General features: G+C 54.3%; 1 protein-coding gene across 2 annotated transcripts in view; it reads left to right on the top strand.

The window, feature by feature from the left end:
* Positions 1-2,953: 2,953 nt before the first annotated feature.
* The window catches only part of fam3a (FAM3 metabolism regulating signaling molecule A), an 80,684-nt gene continuing 63,440 nt past the window's right edge, over positions 2,954-20,197 (top strand). For both annotated transcript variants that reach the window (XM_041181461.1, XM_041181460.1), the window contains exon 1: positions 2,954-3,030. In XM_041181461.1, the coding sequence (XP_041037395.1) occupies positions 3,018-3,030 (13 nt within the window). In that variant the 5' untranslated portion in view covers positions 2,954-3,017. The remainder of the gene's footprint in view (positions 3,031-20,197) is intronic.

The raw sequence follows: 20,197 nt of genomic DNA, 5'->3' as shown, positions 1-20,197 counted from the left end.
TCTCACCCTGAACCCCCTGCTCCGACTCTCTCTCTCCCTGAACCCCCTGCTCCGACTCTCTCTCACCCTGAACCCCCTGCTCCGACTCTCTCACCCTGAAACCCCTGCTCCGACTCTCTCTCACCCTGAACCCTCTGCTCCGACTCTCCCTGAACCCCCTGCTCCGACTCTCTCTCACCCTGAATCCCTGCTCCGACTCTCTCACCCTGAACCCTCTGCTCCGACTCTCTCTCACCCTGAACCCCCTGCTCCGACTCTCTCTCACCCTGAACCCCTGCTCCGACTCTCTCACCCTGAACCCCCTGCTCCGACTCTCTCTCACCCTGAACCCCCTGCTCCGACTCTCTCTCACCCTGAACCCCCTGCTCCGACTCTCCCTGAACCCCCTGCTCCGACTCTCTCTCACCCTGAACCCCCTGCTCCGACTCTCTCTCACCCTGAACCCTCTGCTCCGACACTCTCTCACCCTGAACCCCCTGCTCCGACTCTCTCTCACCCTGAACCCCCTGCTCCGACTCTCTCTCACCCTGAACCCCCTGCTCCGACTCTCTCTCACCCTGAACCCCCTGCTCCGACTCTCTCTCACCCTGAACCCCCTGCTCCGACTCTCTCACCCTGAACCCCCTGCTCCGACTCTCTCTCACCCTGAACCCCCTGCTCCGACTCTCCCTGAAACCCCTGCTCCGACTCTCTCTCACCCTGAACCCTCTGCTCCGACTCTCCCTGAACCCCCTGCTCCGACTCCCTCTCACCCTGAACCCCCTGCTCCGACTCTCTCTCACCCTGAACCCCCTGCTCCGACTCTCACCCTGAACCCCCTGCTCCGACTCTCTCTCACCCTGAACCCCCTGCTCCGACTCTCTCTCACCCTGAACCCCCTGCTCCGACTCTCTCTCACCCTGAACCCCCTGCTCCGACTCTCTCTCACCCTGAACCCCCTGCTCCGACTCTCTCTCACCCTGAACCCCCTGCTCCGACTGTCTCACCCTGAACCCCCTGCTCCGACACTCTCTCACCCTGAACCCCCTGCTCCGACTCTCTCTCTCCCTGAACCCCCTGCTCCGACTCTCTCTCACCCTGAACCCCCTGCTCCGACTCTCTCTCACCCTGAACCCCCTGCTCCGACTCTCTCTCACCCTGAACCCCCTGCTCCGACTGTCTCTCACCCTGAACCCCCTGCTCCGACACTCTCTCACCCTGAACCCCTGCTCCGACTCTCTCTCACCCTGAACCCCCTGCTCCGACTCTCACCCTGAACCCCTGCTCCGACTCTCTCTCACCCTGAACCCCCTGCTCCGACTCTCACCCTGAACCCCCTGCTCCGACTCTCTCACCCTGAACCCTCTGCTCCGACTCTCTCTCACCCTGAACCCCCTGCTCCGACTCTCTCTCACCCTGAACCCCCTGCTCCGACTCTCTCTCACGCTGAACCCCTGCTCCGACTCTCTCACCCTGAACCCCCTGCTCCGACTCTCTCACCCTGAACCCCCTGCTCCAACTCTCTCTCACCCTGAACCCCCTGCTCCGACTCTCCCTGAACCCCCTGCTCCGACTCTCTCACCCTGAACCCCCTGCTCCGACTCTCTCTCACCCTGAACCCCCTGCTCCGACTCTCCCTGAACCCCCTGCTCCGACTCTCTCTCACCCTGAACCCCCTGCTCCGACTCTCTCTCACCCTGAACCCCCTGCTCCGACTCTCTCTCACCCTGAACCCCCTGCTCCGACTCTCCCTGAACCCCCTGCTCCGACTCTCTCTCACCCTGAACCCCCTGCTCCGACTCTCTCTCACCCTGAACCCCCTGCTCCGACTCTCCCTGAACCCCCTGCTCCGACTCTCTCTCACCCTGAACCCCCTGCTCCGACTCTCTCTCACCCTGAACCCTCTGCTCCGACTCTTTCAACCTGAACCCCCTGCTCCGACTCTCTCTCACCCTGAACCCTCTGCTCCGACTCTTTCAACCTGAACCCCCTGCTCCGACTCTCTCTCACCCTGAACCCCCTGCTCCGACTCTCTCACCCTGAACCCTCTGCTCCGACTCTCTCTCACCCTGAACCCCCTGCTCCGACTCTCTCTCACCCTGAACCCCCTGCTCCGACTCTCCCTGAACCCCCTGCTCCGACTCTCTCACCCTGAACCCCCTGCTCCGACTCTCCCTCACCCTGAACCCCCTGCTCCGACTCTCTCTCACCCTGAACCCCCTGCTCCGACACTCTCTCACCCTGAACCCCCTGCTCCGACTCTCACCCTGAACCCCCTGCTCCGACTCTCTCTCACCCTGAACCCCCTGCTCCGACTCTCACCCTGAACCCCCTGCTCCGACTCTCTCTCACTCTGAACCCCCTGCTCCGACTCTCTCTCACCCTGAACCCCCTGCTCCGACTCTCTCTCACTCTGAACCCCCTGCTCCGACTCTCTCTCACCCTGAACCCCTTGCTCCGACTCTCTCTCACCCTGAACCCCCTGCTCCGACTCTCTCTCACCCTGAATCCCCTGCTCCGACTCTCTCTCACCCTGAACCCCCTGCTCCGACACTCTCACCCTGAACCCCCTGCTCCGACTCTCTCTCACCCTGAACCCCCTGCTGCGACTCTCTCTCACCCTGAACCCCCTGCTCCGACTCTCTCTCACCCTGAACCCCCTGCTCCGACTCTCTCTCACCCTGAACCCCTGCTCCGACTCTCTCTCACCCTGAACCCCCTGCTCCGACTCTCTCACCCTGAACCCCCTGCTCCGACACTCTCTCACCCTGAACCCCCTGCTCCGACTCTCTCTCACCCTGAACACCCTGCTCCGACACTCTCTCAGCCTGAACCCCCTGCTCCGACCCTGAACCCCCTGCTCCGACTCTCTCTCACCCTGAACCACCTGCTGCGACTCTCTCTCACCCTGAATCCCCTGCTCCGACTCTCTCTCACCGTGAGCTTAAATCTGCCCCTCCTGCATCCTTATAACTGGCTTTCTCCTTCCATGTAGGTAGGCTGACCGTTGGTGCCATTGACAGCGTGCCGTGGTCATCATGAGGTTGGCAGGTAGGATAATACTGTTAATTTAGGGGATAATCAATTTATTTATTGGCACCATCAAGACGTGGCACCGCGAGTATAAAGGGCGCTCACTGTATAACACTGGGGTACAGTACTAGTGTGGACGGGTCTGTCACTGTATAACACTGGGGTACAGTACTAGTGTGGACGGGTCTGCCACTGTATAACACTGGGGTACAGTACTAGTGGGGACGGGTCTGTCACTGTATAACACTGGGGTACAGTACTGGTGGGGACGGGTCTGTCACTGTATAACGGTGGGGTACAGTACTGGTGGGGATGGCGCTGTCACTGTATAACACTGGGGTACAGTACTGGTGGGGACGGGTCTGTCACTGTATAACACTGGGGTACAGTACTGGTGGGGACAGGGGTGTCACTGTATAACACTGGGGTACAGTACTGGTGGGGACAGGGGTGTCACTGTATAACACTGGGGTACAGTGGTGGGGACAGGTCTGTCACTGTATAACACTGGGGTACAGTACTGGTGGGGGCGGATCTGTCACTGAATAACACTGGGGTACAGTACTGGTGGGGACAGGGGTGTCACTGTATAACACTGGGGTACAGTACTAGTGTGGACGGGTCTGTCACTGTATAACACTGTGGTACAGTACTGGTGGAGACGGGTCTGTCACTGTATAACACTGTGGTACAGTACTGGTGGGGATGGGTCTGTCATTGTATAACACTGGGGTACAGTACTGGTGGGGACGGGTCTGTCAGTGTATAGCACTGGGGTACAGTACAGTGGGGACGGGTCTGTCACTATAACACTGGGGTACAGTACTAGTGTGGACGGGTCTGTCACTGTATAACACTGGGGTACAGTACTGGTGGTGACGGATCTGTCACTGTATAACACTGGGGTACAGTACTGGTGGTGACGGATCTGTCACTGTATAACACTGGGGTACACTACTAATGTGGATGGGTTTGTCACTGTATAACACTGGGGTACAGTACTGGTGGGGATGGGTCTGTCACTGTATAACACTGGGGTACAGTACTGGTGGGGTTGGGTCTGTCACTGAATAACACTGGGGTACAGTAATGGTGGGGATGGATCTGTCACTGTATAACACTGGGGTACAGTACTGGTGGGGACAGGGGTGTCACTGTATAACACTGGGGTACAGTACTGGTGGGGACAGGGGTGTCACTGTATAACACTGGGGTACAGTACTGGTGGGGACAGGTCTGTCACTGTATAACACTGGGGCACAGTACTGGTGGGGACTGGTCTGTCACTGTATAACACTGGGGTATAGTACTGGTGGGGACGGGTCTGTCAGTGTATAACACTGGGGTACAGTACTGGTGGGGACGGGTCTGTCACTGTGTAACACTGGGGTACAGTACTGGTGGGGACAGGGGTGTCATTGTATAACACTGGGGTACAGTACTGGTGGGGACGGGTCTGTCACTGTATAACACTGGGGTACAGTACTGGTGGGGACAGGTCTGTCACTGTATAACACTAGGGTACAGTACTGGTGTGGATGGGTCTGTCACTGTATAACACTGGGGTACAGTACTGGTGGGGACAGGGGTGGCACTGTATAACACTGGGCTACAGTACTGGTGGGGACGGATCTGTCACTGTATAACACTGGGGTACAGTACTGGTGGGGACAGGGGTGTCACTGTATAACACTGGGGTACAGTACTGGTGGGGACAGGTCTGTCACTGTATAACACTGGGGTACAGTACTGGTGCGGACAGGGGTGTCACTGTATAACACTGGGGCACAGTACTGGTGGGGACGGGTCTGTCACTGTATAACACTGGGGTATAGTACTGGTGGGGACGGGTCTGTCAGTGTATAACACTGGGCTACAGTACTGGTGTGGACGGATCTGTCACTGTATAACACTGGGGTACAGTACTGGTGGGGACAGGGGTGTCACTGTATAACACTGGGCTACAGTACTGGTGGGGACGGATCTGTCACTGTATAACACTGGGGTACAGTACTGGTGGGGACGGGTCTGTCACTGTATAACACTGGGGTACAGTACTGGTGGGGACAGGTCTGTCACTATAACACTGGGGTACAGTACTGGTGTGGATGGGTCTGTCACTGTATAACACTGGGGTACAGTACTGGTGGGGACAGGGGTGTCACTGTATAACGCTGGGGTACAGTACTGGTGTGGTCTGGTCTGTCACTGTATAACACTGGGGTACAGGAATGGTGGGGATGGATCTGTCAATGTATAACACTGGGGTACAGTACTGGTGGGGACAGGGGTGTCAGTGTATAACACTGGGGTACAGTACTGGTGGGGACAGGTCTGTCACTGTATAACACTGGGGTACAGTACTGGTGGGGACAGGGGGGTCACTGTATAACACTGGGGTACAGTACTGGTGGGGACGGGTCTGTCACTGTATAACACTGGGGCACAGTACTGGTGGGGACGGGTCTGTCACGGTATAACAGTGGGATACAGTACTGGTGGGGACGGTTCTGTCACTGTATAACACTGGGGTACAGTACTGGTGGGTACGGGTCTGTCACTGTATAACACTGGGGTACAGTACTGGTGGGGACAGGTCTGTCACTGTATAACACTGGGATACAGTACTGGTGTGGATGGGTCTGTCACTATAGCACTGGGGTACAGTACTGGTGGGGACAGGGGTGTCACTGTATAACGCGGGGGTACAGTACTGGTGTGGTCTGGTCTGTCACTGTATAACACTGGGCTACAGTACTAGTGGGGACGGATCTGTCACTGTATAACACTGGGGTACAGTACTGGTGGGGACAGGGGTGTCACTGTATAACACTGGGGTACAGTACTGGTGGGGACAGGGGTGTCACTGTATAACACTGGGGTACAGTACTGGTGGGGACAGGTCTGTCACTGTATAACACTGGGGTACAGTATTGGTGGGGACAGGGGTGTCACTGTATAACACTGGGGCACAGTACTGGTGGGGACTGGTCTGTCACTGTATAACACTGGGGTACAGTACTGGTGGGGACGGGTCTGTCACTGTATAACACTGGGGAACAGTACTGGTGGGGATGGGTCTGTCACTGTATAACACTGGGATACAGTACTGGTGGGGACGGGTCTGTCACGGTGTAACACGTGTACAGTACTGGTGGGGACGGGTCTGTCACTGTATAACACTGGGGTACAGTACTGGTGGGGACAGGTCTGTCACTATAACACTGGGGTACAGTACTGGTGTGGATGGGTCTGTCACTGTATAACACTGGGTTACAGTACTGGAGGGGACGGGTCTGTCACTGTATAACACTGGGTTACAGTACTGGAGGGGACGGGTCTGTCACTGTATAACACTGTGTTACAGTACTAGTGGGGACTGGTCTGTCACCGTATAACACTGGGGTACAGTACAGGTGGGGCAGGGGTGTCACTGTATAACACTGGGGTACAGTACTGGTGGGGACGGGTCTGTCACTTTATAACACTGGGGTACAGTACTGGTGGGGACGGGTCTGTCACTGTATAACACTGGGGTACAGTACTGGTGGGGACAGGGCTGTCACTGTATAACACTGGGGTACAGTACTGGTGGGGACGGGTCTGTCACTGTCTAACACTGGGGTACAGTACTGGTGGGGACGGGTCTGTCACTGTATAACACTGGGGTACAGTACTGGTGGGGACAGGGGTGTCAGTGTATAACACTGGGGTACAGTACTGGTGGGGACGGGTCTGTCACTGTATAACACCGGGTTACAGTACTGGTGGGGACAGGGGTGTCACTGTATAACACTGGGCTACAGTACTGGTGGGGACCGATCTGTCACTGTATAACACTGGGGTACAGTACTGGTGGGGACAGGTCTGTCACTGTATAACACTGGGGTACAGTACTGGTGTGGATGGGTCTGTCAGTGTATAACACTGGGGTACAGTACTGGTGTTGCCAGGTCTGTCACTGTATAACACTGGGGCACAGTACTGATGGGGACGGGTCAGTCACTGTATAACACTGGGGTACAGTACTGGTGGGGACGGGTCTGTCACTGTATAACACTGGGGTACAGTACTGATGGGGACGGGTCTGTCACTGTAGAACACTGGGGTACAGTACTGGTGGGGACGGGTCTGTCACTGTATAACTCTGGGGTACAGTACTGGTGTTGCCAGGTCTGTCACTGTATAACTCTGGGGTACAGTACTGGTGTTGCCAGGTCTGTCACTGTATAACACTGGGGCGCAGTACTGGTGGAGACGGGTCTGTCACTGTATAACACTGGGGTACAGTATTGGTGGGGACGGGCCTGTCACTGTATAACACTGGGGTACAGTACTGGTGGGGACAGGGGTGTCACTGTATAACACTGGGCTACAGTACTGGTGGGTACGGATCTGTCACTGTATAACACTGGGGTACAGTACTGGTGTGGACAGGTCTGTCACTGTAGAACACTGGGGTACAGTACTGGTGGGGACGGGTCTGTCACTGTATAACACTGGGGTACAGTACTGGTGGGGACGGGCCGGTCACTGTATAACACTGTGGTACAGTATTGGTGGGGACGGGTCTGTCACTGTGTAACACTGGGGAACAGTACTGGTGGGTACAGGTCTGTCACTGTGTAACACTGGGGTACAGCACTGGTGGGGACAGGTCTGTCACTGTTTAACACTGGGGTACAGTACTGGTGGGGACAGATCTGTCACTCTAGAACACTGGGGTACAGTACTGGTGGGGACGGGTCTGTCAGTGTATAACACTGGGGTAGAGTACTGGTGTTGCCAGGTCTGTCACTGTATAACACTGGGGCACAGTACAGGTGCGGACGGGTCTGTCACTGTATAACACTGGGGTACAGTACTGCTGGGGATGGGTCTATCACTGTATAACACTGGGTTACAGTACTGGTGGGGACAGGGGTGTCACTGTATAACGCTGGGGTACAGTACTGGTGAGGTCTGGTCTGTCACTGTATTACACTGGGCTACAGTACTGGTGTGGACTGATCTGTCACTGTATAACACTGGGGTACATTACTGGTGGGAAAAGGGGAGTCACTGTATCACACTGGGGTACAGTACTGGTGGGGACGGGTCTGTCACTGTTTAACACTGGGGTACAGTACTGGTGGGGATAGGGGTGTCACTGTATAACACTGGGGTACAGTACTGGTGGGGACGGGTCTGTCACTGTATAACACTGGGGCACAGTACTGGTGTGGAAGGGTCTGTCACTGTATAACACTGGGGTACAGTACTGGTGGGGACAGGGGTGTCACTGCATAACACTGGGGTACAGTACTGGTGGGGACAGGGGTGTTACTGTATAACACTGGGGTACAGTACTGGTGGGGACGGGTCTGTCACTGTGTAACACTGGGTTACAGTACTGGTGGGGACGGGTCTGTCACTGTATAACACTGGGGTACAGTACTGTTGGGGACGGGTCTGTCAGTGTATAACACTGGGTGCCAGTACTGGTGGGGATGGTTCTGTCACTGTATAACACTGGGGTACAGTACTGTTGGGGACGGGTCTGTCACTGTATAACACTGGGTTACAGTACTGGTGGGGACGGGTCTGTCACTGTATAACACTGGGGTACAGTACTGTTGGGGACGGGTCTGTCAGTGTATAACACTGGGGTACAGTACTGTTGGGGACGGGTCTGTCACTGTCTAACACTGGGGTACAGTACTGGTGGGGACGGGTCTGTCACTGTATAACACTGGGGTACAGTACTGGTGGGGACAGGGGTGTCAGTGTATAACACTGGGGTACAGTACTGGTGGGGACGGGTCTGTCACTGTATAACACTGGGTTACAGTACTGGTGGGGACAGGGGTGTCACTGTATAACACTGGGCTACAGTACTGGTGGGGACGGATCTGTCACTGTATAACACTGGGGTACAGTACTGGTGGGGACAGGTCTGTCACTGTAGATCACTGGGGTACAGTACTGGTGGGGACGGGTCTGTCACTGTATAACTCTGGGGTACAGTACTGGTGTTGCCAGGTCTGTCACTGTATAACACTGGGGCACACTACTGGTGGAGACGGGTCTGTCACTGTATAACACTGGGGTACAGTACTGGTGGGGACGGGTCTGTCACTGTATAACACTGGGGTACAGTACTGGTGGGGACAGATCTGTCACTCTAGAACACTGGGGTACAGTACTGGTGGGGACGGGTCTGTCAGTGTATAACACTGGGGTAGAGTACTGGTGTTGCCAGGTCTGTCACTGTATAACACTGGGGCACAATACAGGTGCGGACGGGTCTGTCACTGTATAACACTGGGGTACAGTACTGCTGGGGACGGGTCTATCACTGTATAACACTGGGTTACAGTACTGGTGGGGACAGGGGTGTCACTGTATAACGCTGGGGTACAGTACTGGTGAGGTCTGGTCTGTCACTGTATTACACTGGGCTACAGTACTGGTGTGGACGGATCTGTCACTGTATAACACTGGGGTACATTACTGGTGGGAAAAGGGGAGTCACTGTATCACACTGGGGTACAGTACTGGTGGGGACGGGTCTGTCACTGTTTAACACTGGGGTACAGTACTGGTGGGGATAGGGGTGTCACTGTATAACACTGGGGTACAGTACTGGTGGGGACGGGTCTGTCACTGTATAACACTGGGGCACAGTACTGGTGTGGAAGGGTCTGTCACTGTATAACACTGGGGTACAGTACTGGTGGGGACAGGGGTGTCACTGCATAACACTGGGGTACAGTACTGGTGGGGACAGGGGTGTTACTGTATAACACTGGGGTACAGTACTGGTGGGGACGAGTCTGTCACTGTGTAACACTGGGTTACAGTACTGGTGGGGACGGGTCTGTCACTGTATAACACTGGGGTACAGTACTGTTGGGGACGGGTCTGTCAGTGTATAACACTGGGTGCCAGTACTGGTGGGGATGGTTCTGTCACTGTATAACACTGGGGTACAGTACTGTTGGGGACGGGTCTGTCACTGTATAACACTGGGTACAGTACTGGTGGGGACGGGTCTGTCACTGTATAACACTGGGGTACAGTACTGTTGGGGACGGGTCTGTCAGTGTATAACACTGGGGTACAGTACTGGTGGGGACGGGTCTGTCACTGTCTAACACTGGGGTACAGTACTGGTGGGGACGGGTCTGTCACTGTATAACACTGGGGTACAGTACTGGTGGGGACAGGGGTGTCAGTGTATAACACTGGGGTACAGTACTGGTGGGGACGGGTCTGTCACTGTATAACACTGGGTTACAGTACTGGTGGGGACAGGGGTGTCACTGTATAACACTGGGCTACAGTACTGGTGGGGACGGATCTGTCACTGTATAACACTGGGGTACAGTACTGGTGGGGACAGGTCTGTCACTGTAGAACACTGGGGTACAGTACTGGTGGGGACGGGTCTGTCACTGTATAACTCTGGGGTACAGTACTGGTGTTGCCAGGTCTGTCACTGTATAACACTGGGGCACACTACTGGTGGAGACGGGTCTGTCACTGTATAACACTGGGGTACAGTACTGGTGGGGACGGGTCTGTCACTGTATAACACTGGGGTACAGTACTGGTGGGGACAGGGGTGTCACTGTATAACACTGGGCTACAGTACTGGTGGGTACGGATCTGTCACTGTATAACACTGGGGTACAGTACTGGTGTGGACAGGTCTGTCACTGTAGAACACTGGGGTACAGTACTGGTGGGGACGGGTCTGTCACTGTATAACACTGGGGTACAGTACTGGTGGGGACGGGCCGGTCACTGTATAACACTGGGGTACAGTACTGGTGGGGACGGGTCTGTCACTGTGTAACACTGGGGAACAGTACTGGTGGGTACAGGTCTGTCACTGTGTAACACTGGGGTACAGCACTGGTGGGGACAGGTCTGTCACTGTTTAACACTGGGGTATAGTACTGGTGGGGACGGGTCTGTCAGTGTATAACACTGGGGTACAATACTGGTGGGGACGGGTCTGTCACTGTATAACATTGGGGTACAGTACTGGTGGGGACAGGGGTGTCATTGTATGACACGGGTACAGTACTGGTGGGGACGAGTCTGTCACTGTATAACACTTGTGTATCGTACTGTTGGGGACGTGTCTGTCAGTGTATAACACTGGGTTACAGTACTGGTGGGGACGGGTCTGTCTCTGTATAACACTGGGGTACAGTACTGGTGGGGACAGGGGTGTCACTGTATAACGCTGGGGTACAGTACTGGTGTGGTCTGGTCTGTCACTGTATAACACTGGGCTACAGTACTGGTGGGGACAGATCTGTCACTGTATAACACTCGTGTACAGTACTTGTGGGGACAGGGGTGTCACTGTATAATACTGGGGTACAGTACTGGTGGGGACGGGTCTGTCACTGTATAACACTGGGGTACAGTACTGGTGGGGACGGGTCTGTCACTGTATAACACTGGGGTACAGTACTGGTGGGGACAGGTCTGTCACTGTAGAACACTGGGGTACAGTACTGGTGTGGATGAGTCAGTCACTATAACACTTGGGTACAGTACTGGTGGAGACAGGGGTGTCACTGTATAACGCTGGGGTACAGTACTGGTGTGGTCTGGTCTGTCACTGTATAACACTGTGCTACAGTACTGGTGGGGACGGAACTGTCACTGTATAACACTGGGCTACAGTACTGGTGGGTACGGATCTGTCACTGTATAACACTGGGGTACAGTACTGGTGTGGACAGGTCTGTCACTGTAGAACACTGGGGTACAGTACTGGTGGGGACGGGTCTGTCACTGTATAACACTGGGGTACAGTACTGGTGGGGACGGGCCGGTCACTGTATAACACTGTGGTACAGTATTGGTGGGGACGGGTCTGTCACTGTGTAACACTGGGGAACAGTACTGGTGGGTACAGGTCTGTCACTGTGTAACACTGGGGTACAGCACTGGTGGGGACAGGTCTGTCACTGTATAACACTGGGGTGCAGTACTGGTGGGGACAGGGGTGTCACTGTATAACACTGGGGCACAGTACTGGTGGGGACGGGTCTGTCACTGTATAACACTGGGGTATAGTACTGGTGGGGACGGGTCTATCACTGTATAACACTGGGGTACATTACTGGTGGGAAAAGGGGTGTCACTGTATAACACTGGGGTACAGTACTGGTGGGGACGGATCTGTCACTGTATAACACTGGGGTACAGTACTGGTGGGGAGAGGGGTGTCACTGTATTACACTGGGGTACAGTACTGGTGGGGAGGGGTCTGTCACTGTATAACACTGGGGTACAGTACTGTTGGGGAAGGGTCTGTCACTGTATAAAACTGTGTTACAGTGCTGGTGGGGAGGGATCTGTCACTGTATAACTCTGGGGTACAGTACTGGTGGGGACAGGGGTGTCACTGTATAACACTGGGGTACAGTACTGGTGGGGACGGGTCTGTCACTGTATAACACTGGGTTACAGTACTGGTGGGGACGGGTCTGTCACTGTATAACACTGGGGTACAGTACTGTTGGGGACGGGTCTGTCAGTGTATAACACTGGGTGACAGTACTGGTGGGGACGGTTCTGTCACTGTATAACACTGGGGTACAGTACTGGTGGGGACAGGGGTGTCACTGTATAACACTGGGGTACAGTACTGGTGGGGACGGGTCTGTCACTGTATAACACTGGGTTACAGTACTGGTGGGGACGGGTCTGTCACTGTATAACACTGGGGTACAGTACTGTTGGCGACGGGTCTGTCAGTGTCTAAAACTGGGTGACAGTACTGGTGGGGACGGTTCTGTCACTGTATAACACTGGGGTACAGTACTGGTGGGGTAGGGTCTGTCACTGTCTAACACTGGGGTACAGTACTGGTGGGGACTGGTCTGTCACTGTATAACACTGGGGTACAGTACTGGTGGGGACAGGGGTGTCAGTGTATAACACTGGGGTACAGTACTGGTGAGGACGGGTCTGTCACTGTATAACACTGGGTTACAGTACTGGTGGGGACAGGGGTGTCACTGTATAACACTGGGCTACAGTACAGGTGGGGACGGATCTGTCACTGTATAACACTTGGGTACAGTACTGGTGGGGACAGGTCTGTCACTGTATAACACTGGGGTACAGTACTGGTGGGGACAGGGGTGTCACTGTATAACACTGGGCTACAGTACTGGTGGGGACGGATCTGTCACTGTATAACACTGGGTACAGTACTGGTGGGGACAGGTCTGTCACTGTATAACACTGGGGTACAGTACTGGTGGGGACGGGTCTGTCACTGTATAACACTGGGGTACAGTACTGGTAGGGACTGGTCTGTCACTGTATAACACTCGGGTACAGTACTGGTGGGGACGGGCCGGTCACTGTATAACACTGGGTACAGTACTGGTGGGGACGGGTCTGTCACTGTATAACACTGGGTTACAGTACTGGTGGGGACGGGTCTGTCACTGTATAACACTGGGGTACAGTATTGTTGGGGACGGGTCTGTCAGTGTATAACACTGGGTGACAGTACTGGTGGGGACGGTTCTGTCACTGTATAACACTGGGGTACAGTACTGGTGGGGACAGGGGTGTCACTGTATAACACTGAGGTACAGTACTGGTGGGGACGGGTCTGTCACTGTATAACACTGGGTTACAGTACTGGTGGGGACGGGTCTGTCACTGTATAACACTGGGGTACAGTACTGTTGGGGACGGGTCTGTCTGTGTCTAAAACTGGGTGACAGTACTGGTGGGGACAGGTCTGTCACTGTATAACACTGGGGTACAGTACTGGTGGGGACGGGTCTGTCACTGTATAACTCTGGGGTACAGTACTGGTGTTGCCAGGTCTGTCACTGTATAACACTGGGGCACACTACTGGTGGAGACGGGTCTGTCACTGTATAACACTGGGGTACAGTACTGGTGGGGACGGGTCTGTCACTGTATAACACTGGGGTACAGTACTGGTGGGGACAGGGGTGTCACTGTATAACACTGGGCTACAGTACTGGTGGGTACGGATCTGTCACTGTATAACACTGGGGTACAGTACTGGTGTGGACAGGTCTGTCACTGTAGAACACTGGGGTACAGTACTGGTGGGGACGGGTCTGTCACTGTATAACACTGGGGTAGAGTACTGGTGGGGACGGGCCGGTCACTGTATAACACTGTGGTACAGTATTGGTGGGGACGGGTCTGTCACTGTGTAACACTGGGGAACAGTACTGGTGGGTACAGGTCTGTCACTGTGTAACACTGGGGTACAGCACTGGTGGGGACAGGTCTGTCACTGTTTAACACTGGGGTATAGTACTGGTGGGGACGGGTCTGTCAGTGTATAACACTGGGGTACAATACTGGTGGGGACAGGTCTGTCACTGTATAACATTGGGGTACAGTACTGGTGGGGACAGGGGTGTCATTGTATGACACGGGTACAGTACTGGTGGGGACGAGTCTGTCACTGTATAACACTTGTGTATCGTACTGTTGGGGACGTGTCTGTCAGTGTATAACACTGGGTTACAGTACTGGTGGGGACGGGTCTGTCTCTGTATAACACTGGGGTACAGTACTGGTGGGGACAGGGGTGTCACTGTATAACGCTGGGGTACAGTACTGGTGTGGTCTGGTCTGTCACTGTATAACACTGGGCTACAGTACTGGTGGGGACAGATCTGTCACTGTATAACACTCGTGTACAGTACTTGTGGGGACAGGGGTGTCACTGTATAATACTGGGGTACAGTTCTGGTGGGGGCAGATCTGTCACTGTATAACACTGGGGTACAGTACTGGTGGGGACGGGTCTGTCACTGTATAACACTGGGGTACAGTACTGGTGGGGACAGGTCTGTCACTGTATAACACTGGGGTACAGTACTGGTGTGGATGGGTCTGTCACTATAACACTTGGGTACAGTACTGGTGGGGACAGGGGTGTCACTGTATATCGATGGGGTACAGTACTGGTATGGTCTGGTCTGTCACTGTATAACACTGGGGTACAGTACTGGTGGGGACAGGGGTGTCACTGTATAACACTGGGCTACAGTACTGGTGGGTGCGGATCTGTCACTGTATAACACTGGGGTACAGTACTGGTGTGGACAGGTCTGTCACTGTAGAACACTGGGGTACAGTACTGGTGGGGACGGGTCTGTCACTGTATAACACTGGGGTACAGTACTGGTGGGGACGGGCCGGTCACTGTATAACACTGTGGTACAGTATTGGTGGGGACGGGTCTGTCACTGTGTAACACTGGGGAACAGTACTGGTGGGTACAGGTCTGTCACTGTGTAACACTGGGGTACAGTACTGGTGGGGACAGGTCTGTCACTGTATAACACTGGGGTGCAGTACTGGTGGGGACAGGGGTGTCACTGTATAACACTGGGGCACAGTACTGGTGGGGACGGGTCTGTCACTGTATAACACTGGGGTATAGTACTGGTGGGGACGGGTCTATCACTGTATAACACTGGGGTACATTACTGGTGGGAAAAGGGGTGTCACTGTATAACACTGGGGTACAGTACTGGTGGGGACGGATCTGTCACTGTTTAACACTGGGGTACAGTACTGGTGGGGATAGGGGTGTCACTGTATTACACTGGGGTACAGTACTGGTGGGGAGGGGTCTGTCACTGTATAACACTGGGGTACAGTACTGTTGGGGAAGGGTCTGTCACTGTATAACACTGGGTTACAGTACTGGTGGGGAGGGATCTGTCACTGTATAACACTGGGGTACAGTACTGGTGGGGACAGGGGTGTCACTGTATAACACTGGGGTACAGTACTGGTGGGGACGGGTCTGTCACTGTATAACACTGGGTTACAGTACTGGTGGGGACGGGTCTGTCACTGTATAACACTGGGGTACAGTACTGTTGGGGACGGGTCTGTCAGTGTATAACACTGGGTGACAGTACTGGTGGGGACGGTTCTGTCACTGTATAACACTGGGGTACAGTACTGGTGGGGACAGGGGTGTCACTGTATAACACTGGGGTACAGTACTGGTGGGGACGGGTCTGTCACTGTATAACACTGGGGTACAGTACTGGTGGGGACGGGTCTGTCACTGTATAACACTGGGGTACAGTACTGTTGGCGACGGGTCTGTCAGTGTCTAAAACTGGGTGACAGTACTGGTGGGGACGGTTCTGTCACTGTATAACACTGGGGTACAGTACTGGTGGGGTAGGGTCTGTCACTGTCTAACACTGGGGTACAGTACTGGTGGGGACTGGTCTGTCACTGTATAACACTGGGGTACAGTACTGGTGGGGACAGGGGTGTCAGTGTATAACACTGGGGTACAGTACTGGTGAGGACGGGTCTGTCACTGTATAACACTGGGTTACAGTACTGGTGGGGACAGGGGTGTCACTGTATAACACTGGGCTACAGTACAGGTGGGGACGGATCTGTCACTGTATAACACTTGGGTACAGTACTGGTGGGGACAGGTCTGTCACTGTATAACACTGGGGTACAGTACTGGTGGGGACAGGGGTGTCACTGTATAACACTGGGCTACAGTACAGGTGGGGACGGATCTGTCACTGTATAACACTTGGGTACAGTACTGGTGGGGACAGGTCTGTCACTGTATAACACTGGGGTACTGTACTGGTGGGGACGGGTCTGTCACTGTATAAAACTGGGGTACAGTACTGGTAGGGACTGGTCTGTCACTGTATAACACTCGGGTACAGTACTGGTGGGGACGGGCCGGTCACTGTATAACACGGGTACAGTACTGGTGGGGACGGGTCTGTCACTGTATAAACACTGGGTTACAGTACTGGTGGGGACGGGTCTGTCACTGTATAACACTGGGGTACAGTATTGTTGGGGACGGGTCTGTCAGTGTATAACACTGGGTGACAGTACTGGTGGGGACGGTTCTGTCACTGTATAACACTGGGGTACAGTACTGGTGGGGACAGGGGTGTCACTGTATAACACTGAGGTACAGTACTGGTGGGGACGGGTCTGTCACTGTATAACACTGGGTTACAGTACTGGTGGGGACGGGTCTGTCACTGTATAACACTGGGGTACAGTACTGTTGGGGACGGGTCTGTCTGTGTCTAAAACTGGGTGACAGTACTGGTGGGGACAGGTCTGTCACTGTAGAACACTGGGGTACAGTACTGGTGGGGACGGGTCTGTCACTGTATAACTCTGGGGTACAGTACTGGTGTTGCCAGGTCTGTCACTGTATAACACTGGGGCACACTACTGGTGGAGACGGGTCTGTCACTGTATAACACTGGGGTACAGTACTGGTGGGGACGGGTCTGTCACTGTATAACACTGGGGTACAGTACTGTTGGGGACGGGTCTGTCAGTGTATAACACTGGGTGACAGTACTGGTGGGGACGGTTCTGTCACTGTATAACACTGGGGTACAGTACTGGTGGGGACAGGGGTGTCACTGTATAACACTGGGGTACAGTACTGGTGGGGACGGGTCTGTCACTGTATAACACTGGGTTACAGTACTGGTGGGGACGGGTCTGTCACTGTATAACACTGGGGTACAGTACTGTTGGCGACGGGTCTGTCAGTGTCTAAAACTGGGTGACAGTACTGGTGGGGACGGTTCTGTCACTGTATAACACTGGGGTACAGTACTGGTGGGGTCGGGTCTGTCACTGTCTAACACTGGGGTACAGTACTGGTGGGGACTGGTCTGTCACTGTATAACACTGGGGTACAGTACTGGTGGGGACAGGGGTGTCAGTGTATAACACTGGGGTACAGTACTGGTGAGGACGGGTCTGTCACTGTATAACACTGGGTTACAGTACTGGTGGGGACAGGGGTGTCACTGTATAACACTGGGCTACAGTACAGGTGGGGACGGATCTGTCACTGTATAACACTTGGGTACAGTACTGGTGGGGACAGGTCTGTCACTGTATAACACTGGGGTACAGTACTGGTGGGGACAGGGGTGTCACTGTATAACACTGGGCTACAGTACAGGTGGGGACAGGTCTGTCACTGTATAACACTGGGGTACAGTACTGGTGGGGACAGGTCTGTCACTGTATAACACTGGGGTACAGTACTGGTGGGGACGGGTCTGTCACTGTATAACACTGGGGTACAGTACTGGTAGGGACTGGTCTGTCACTGTATAACACTGGGGTACAGTACTGGTGGGGACGGGTCGGTCACTGTATAACACTGGGGTACAGTACTGGTGGGGACGGGTCTGTCACTGTATAAACACTGGGTTACAGTACTGGTGGGGACGGGTCTGTCACTGTATAACACTGGGGTACAGTACTGTTGGGGACGGGTCTGTCAGTGTATAACACTGGGTGACAGTACTGGTGGGGACGGTTCTGTCACTGTATAACACTGGGGTACAGTACTGGTGGGGACAGGGGTGTCACTGTATAACACTGGGGTACAGTACTGGTGGGGACGGGTCTGTCACTGTATAACACTGGGTTACAGTACTGGTGGGGACGGGTCTGTCACTGTATAACACTGGGGTACAGTACTGGTGGGGACGGGTCTGTCAGTGTCTAAAACTGGGTGACAGTACTGGTGGGGACAGGTCTGTCACTGTATAACACTGGGTTACAGTACTGGTGGGGACGGGTCTGTCACTGTATAACTCTGGGGTACAGTACTGGTGTTGCCAGGTCTGTCACTGTATAACACTGGGTTACAGTACTGGTGTGGACGGGTCTGTCACTGTATAACACTGGGGTACTGTACTGGTGGGGACGGATCTGTCACTGTATAACACTGGGGTACAGTACTGGTGGGGACAGGGGTGTCACTGTATAACACTGGGCTACAGTACTGGTGGGGACGGATCTGTCACTGTATAACACTGGGGTACAGTACTGGTGGCGACAGGTCTGTCACTGTATAACACTGGGGTACAGTACTGGTGGGGACGGGTCTGTCACTGTATAACACTGGGGTAGAGTACTGGTGGGGACGGGCCTGTCACTTTATAACTCTGTGGTACAGTACTGGTGGGGACGGGTCTGTCACTGTATAACACTGGGGTACAGTACTGGTGGGGACAGGTCTGTCACTGTATAACACTGGGGTACAGTACTGGTGGGGACAGGTCTGTCACTGTATAACACTGGGGTACAGTACTGGTGGGGACGGGTCTGTCACTGTATAACACTGGGGTACAGTACTGGTGGGGACGGGTCTGTCACTGTATAACACTGGGGTACAGTACTGGTGGGGACAGGGTCTGTCACTGTATAACACTGGGGTACAGTACTGGTGGGGACGGGTCTGTCACTGTATAACACTGGGGTACAGTACTGGTGGGGACGGGTCTCTCACTGTATAACACTGGGTACAGTACTGGTGGGGACGGGTCTGTCTCTGTATATCACTGGGGTACCGTACTGGTGGGGACAGGTCTGTCACTGTATAACACTGGGGTACAGTACTGGTGTGGTCTGGTCTGTCACTGTATAACACTGGGCTACAGTACTGGTGGGGATAGATCTGTCACTGTATAACACTCGGGTACAGTACTTGTGGGGACAGGGGTGTCACTGTATAACACTGGGGTACAGTACTGGTGGGGACGGATCTGTCACTGTATAACACTGGGGTACAGTACTGGTGGGGACGGGTCTGTCACTGTATAACACTGGGGTACAGTACTGGTGGGGACAGGTCTGTCACTGTATAACACTGGGGTACAGTACTGGTGTGGACTGGGTCTGTCACTTATAACACTTGGGTACAGTACTGGTGGGGACAGGGGTGTCACTGTATAACGACTGGGGTACAGTACTGGTAGGGACTGGTCTGTCACTGTATAACACTGGGGTACAGTACTGGTGGGGACAGGGGTGTCACTGTATAACACTGGGCTACAGTACTGGTGGGTGCGGATCTGTCACTGTATAACACTGGGGTACAGTACTGGTGTGGACAGGTCTGTCACTGTAGAACACTGGGGTACAGTACTGGTGGGGACGGGTCTGTCACTGTATAACACTGGGGTAGAGTACTGGTGGGGACGGGCCGGTCACTGTATAACACTGTGGTACAGTATTGGTGGGGACGGGTCTGTCACTGTGTAACACTGGGGAACAGTACTGGTGGGTACAGGTCTGTCACTGTGTAACACTGGGGTACAGCACTGGTGGGGAC

This window comes from Carcharodon carcharias (genome assembly GCF_017639515.1).
Source record: "Carcharodon carcharias isolate sCarCar2 chromosome 35 unlocalized genomic scaffold, sCarCar2.pri SUPER_35_unloc_5, whole genome shotgun sequence".
Classification (NCBI taxonomy): Eukaryota; Metazoa; Chordata; class Chondrichthyes; order Lamniformes; family Lamnidae; genus Carcharodon; species Carcharodon carcharias.
Note: the sequence above shows the minus strand (reverse complement) of the source record. Positions and strands in the feature narration are given on the sequence as shown.